General features: G+C 47.7%; 1 protein-coding gene across 1 annotated transcript; it reads left to right on the forward strand.

The window, feature by feature from the left end:
* Positions 1–1,326: 1,326 nt before the first annotated feature.
* Positions 1,327–1,986, forward strand: LOC116268007 (uncharacterized). The gene has a single exon (XM_031649863.1). It carries the CDS (start codon positions 1,327–1,329, stop codon positions 1,984–1,986), a length of 660 nt encoding a protein of 219 aa, XP_031505723.1.
* The last annotated feature ends 1,733 nt before the right edge of the window (positions 1,987–3,719 follow it).

A 3,719-nucleotide genomic window follows, 5' to 3' on the forward strand; every position in this document is an offset into this window, starting at 1 on the left:
GCAAGCACTGCTTTAGCTTCGAGCTTGTGGTGGTTCGGCAATAGATATATAAGCTTGAATTAGCTAGAATTTGATCGATTTTGATAAATGCTTGCATCTTTTGGCATCTATGGAAGCTACATCCTATCGAAATTTTGCTTGTCTTCCATGCTGTGTGTATTTATATCCAGATTATCAAGCACAGCACTGGCAAAGCTAATCTAAAACTTACTTTTCTTCATTCCTTCATCTTCCAACTGCAGCTCAAACTGCAAATCCTATACACTCGGAAACGCATTGGCACAGTGGACCAACTTGTAAGTAAACGACTCTCTAACTATTGCCTATACGTCGATTTCTGGCTAAATTTTGAAAGAATTCGTCAGTATACTCTCTTCTTTGGGCATCTGTGAGTCCTCTTTCTTCATGCTTGTTTCGAGAGACAAGCTGACGTCTTCGGAGTGCGACGAGGAGAGGGGTATATAGATGGCACTCTGCACAACTTAGCCAGTTTAATCCTAGTGAACATCGTGATTGCCCTACGTCTTGTTCAGCCTATCCCACTACTTCTCCTTCGCTGTCTCTCTGCTCTTGGCGATCAGCTGCTCCTTGTTGAGGCTGACCACCAGCGACTCCCACTGTTTGTACTCAATGGACTTTTGTATGCTGGTGAACCATAGGATGTAAGTGTTCTTATACTAAAAGCCGAAATGGGCGGTCCTGCTCTTCTCGAGCGGGACGTTATTGTGCGCTTCGAGCGCGAGTGTGAAGAAGTCCCCCTTGTCGGACCTCCTGAGGAGGTAGTTGGAGAGGTCGTATATTTTAATCTTTTTGTCCTTCTCGGCGTATATAATGTGATTTTCCCTGTCGAACCGCAGCTTCTTTTTCTTCCACATCTTCAAGCTGTAGGTCCTCGAGTAGGCCTCGCAGATGATGAAGCTCTTGCTGTCGATGACTGGCGGCGAGCATACGTTCAGAGTGAGGCTGACCAGTTGCTCGACGAGCGTGTTGTAGTAGAGGATGAGTTCGTCGATGGCTAGGGATTTGAGCGCATTGGCAAGGTCCTCATTTAATTCTTTCTTGCGCTTCTTGGACTTGAAGCGCTGGTAGTCATTTTTATTGGTTTATTTCCTGATGAGGAACTCGCAGTAGTCCAGTCTTGCGTCCAGTTCCCCGAATATCTTGAGCTGCCTCCTCCTGTCGGCGTGCTGCATGAAGCTGGAGCTGTTGTTCCGCGCCTGTCCGCCCTCGCTGGCCAGTCCGCCCTCCATCTGCAGATTATAACGATTTTGATGATGAACAACACATTCAACCAAATTTACCCCCTATTCCCACCGCGCAAATCTAATGCCGGAGGGGACACCGACACTTATGTCGCATCGGTCAAGCGACGATTATATTTTAATGAGCAAACCGAGAGTAATCTTCGTGCTGGGCGGACCGGGATCGGGCAAGGGCACCCACTGCGATCAGCTGAGAGAGCGGTTCAGCCTGCTGCACCTCTCGGTGGGGGACATCCTGCGCGACTTCCTGAAGACCGGCTCCAAGGAGGCCGAGGAGATCAGCAGGAGGATGAAGGAGGGACAGATGGTCCCCAGCCAGATCGTGGTCGAGCAGCTCAAGAAGAAGATCCTCTCGATTGGCACTGGAAGGATAGTGATGGTGGACGGCTTCCCCCGCAACCAGGAGAACATCGATCTGTGGGAGCAGATAGTGGGAGAGGAGATCAAGGTGATCCTGCTCGCCTACATCGAGGTGAGAGATGAGGTCATGATCCAGCGCCTGCTCAACAGGGGCAAGACAAGCGGACGGCTCGACGACACCGAGGAAGTCATCACCAAGAGACTTGCCACCTTCCACAGCGAAACAGAGCCGGTCCTGATCCACTACAAGCGGCTCTACCGGGAGGGAAAGACAAGAGTCTTCGTGGTGAACGGAGAGCTAAAGCTGGAGGACGCGCAGGCCAGGTTCAAGAAGTTCTTCGAGCATAATCGTATCCTCGAGTGAGTGATGGCTGGCTGTGAATATGATTAATGCATATTGAGTAATAACCAGTAAGGGCAGGGGAAAACCTGGATCACTTATTGTGCTCCTCCCTCAGCTTGCGATCGTATCTCTGGATCTCCTCCATCTCCTCCTTTGCCGCCTGAGCAGCCTACAGATCCCCCGCCAGTAGGTTGCTCAGATCGTCCCTATACTTGGAATCGGAAGGGAGCGGCATTGGCTCATCGTCGAACTCGTAAGGAAGGTCGGTTTTGAAGTTAAGGACTTCTTCCCCGTTGATGTTGATGAAACTGTTCCAAATTCCATCGAAGTGGGCCAGTTTTTTGACGATGTGTTTCTCCTCAGGGTGTGGCTTCACTCCCTTCTCCTCGTCGAAGAAGGCCTAGAATTCATGCGTGACTTCGCAAATCTATCCGAAAAAGTAATCCTCAGGCTAGTTGCTGGAGGAGAAGAAGCCTTTCTTTACTGGTCCGAACCTCACAGATGCGAAATACCTATTCTTCCTATCGTATGCGTAGACTAAGTTTGAATGATGGTTACTTTTGTCTTCGAAGTTGAAGGTGCGTTCTCCGATGAGCAATCCTCCGATGACTATCTTGGCGCAGATGTATTCGATTTTCATTCCGTCGTCGAACTAGACGAAGTGGGGGAAGATGCTGTATCCGCTGCCAGTGTTGAGGCCCACCGAGATCTTAGGCTCAATGCAACCGTATTTCTTGTATCCCCTTCCTAGGAAGTAGTAGGCTGAGATTGGAGGTGGTGGCTTATCTGCTAGAGATAAATAGGGCATCCGTTGATCCACCCCTGGAAAGTCTCACCCAGGATAGGATTAAATGGCTTCTCCATGTGGATCGAAAGAGCGTTTTCAGTTATCATCAGGATCACTGAAAACTTCATCCGTTCGAGGGGATCGGCGATGCTGGCTGCCTTTTCGGTGAAGATGGGAGAGTAAAGGTAGCTCTTGGCTAGCGACTATAAGTGGCTCCTACGTATAATGATTTTTACTCTTTCTTGAAGACGATGACTGGAAGTGAAAAATTGATGATGTTTTTGCCCATCAGCAGCGTCTCACCGAACTTCTTAACGATCAGCTTGAACATCTTCTTCTGTCTTTCGACTAGTTCCTCGTTTTTGCACACCAATCCGCCCTTCTCTGCTCTTTTCCAGTTGTTCCAGAGAAAATGTTCCTTCATTATCTTCCCTTTCTTGCTGATGACGCCTAATGGGTAGCGGTACTTGAGATAGGATTTGGAAACAACGAGATGCTTTTGCTATCCTCTGTGCTTGTCGTTGAAGTTGTCCGAAAAAAGCATTAAATGTTGTTATTGTTCAGCTATTTCTTAATTGGCTGCTATGCCTATTTTTATTTCAGTGGTCGTTGCTGGGTCTTGATTTATACCTAGCGCTATTTTCCTTCAAAATATTCCAAAGCTTAAGGGAAAAGTCGCTACAATATTTCAGGTTTGATGTTAGCTGCACAGATGCTGCTTGCCATGCTCTTCCTATTCGCGAAAACATCTTCGAATCTGAGCAAATATTCCTCAATGGCTTCGCTATCGAAGCTGCTTGGGGCAAACTTGCACAGAAGCAACACCTATAATTCTCCATTCTATTATGATGGTTTGATTGATATCTTTAGAAATTATAGGAAATTTCGGTTATCTTCGTGGTCGATATTCACAAATGAGCACTTGAATGATTCTGCGCTAGGCTTAACAGAGGACTTTTGCTCCGTA

The sequence above is a fragment of the Nymphaea colorata genome, unplaced genomic scaffold (genome assembly GCF_008831285.2).
Source record: "Nymphaea colorata isolate Beijing-Zhang1983 unplaced genomic scaffold, ASM883128v2 scaffold0047, whole genome shotgun sequence".
Lineage (NCBI taxonomy): Eukaryota > Viridiplantae > Streptophyta > Magnoliopsida > Nymphaeales > Nymphaeaceae > Nymphaea > Nymphaea colorata.

Bases quoted from the DNA above. Each gene is read 5' to 3' on its own strand.
- LOC116268007 (XM_031649863.1), top strand. From the start codon at position 1,327: ATGCCGGAGGGGACACCGACACTTATGTCGCATCGGTCAAGCGACGAT.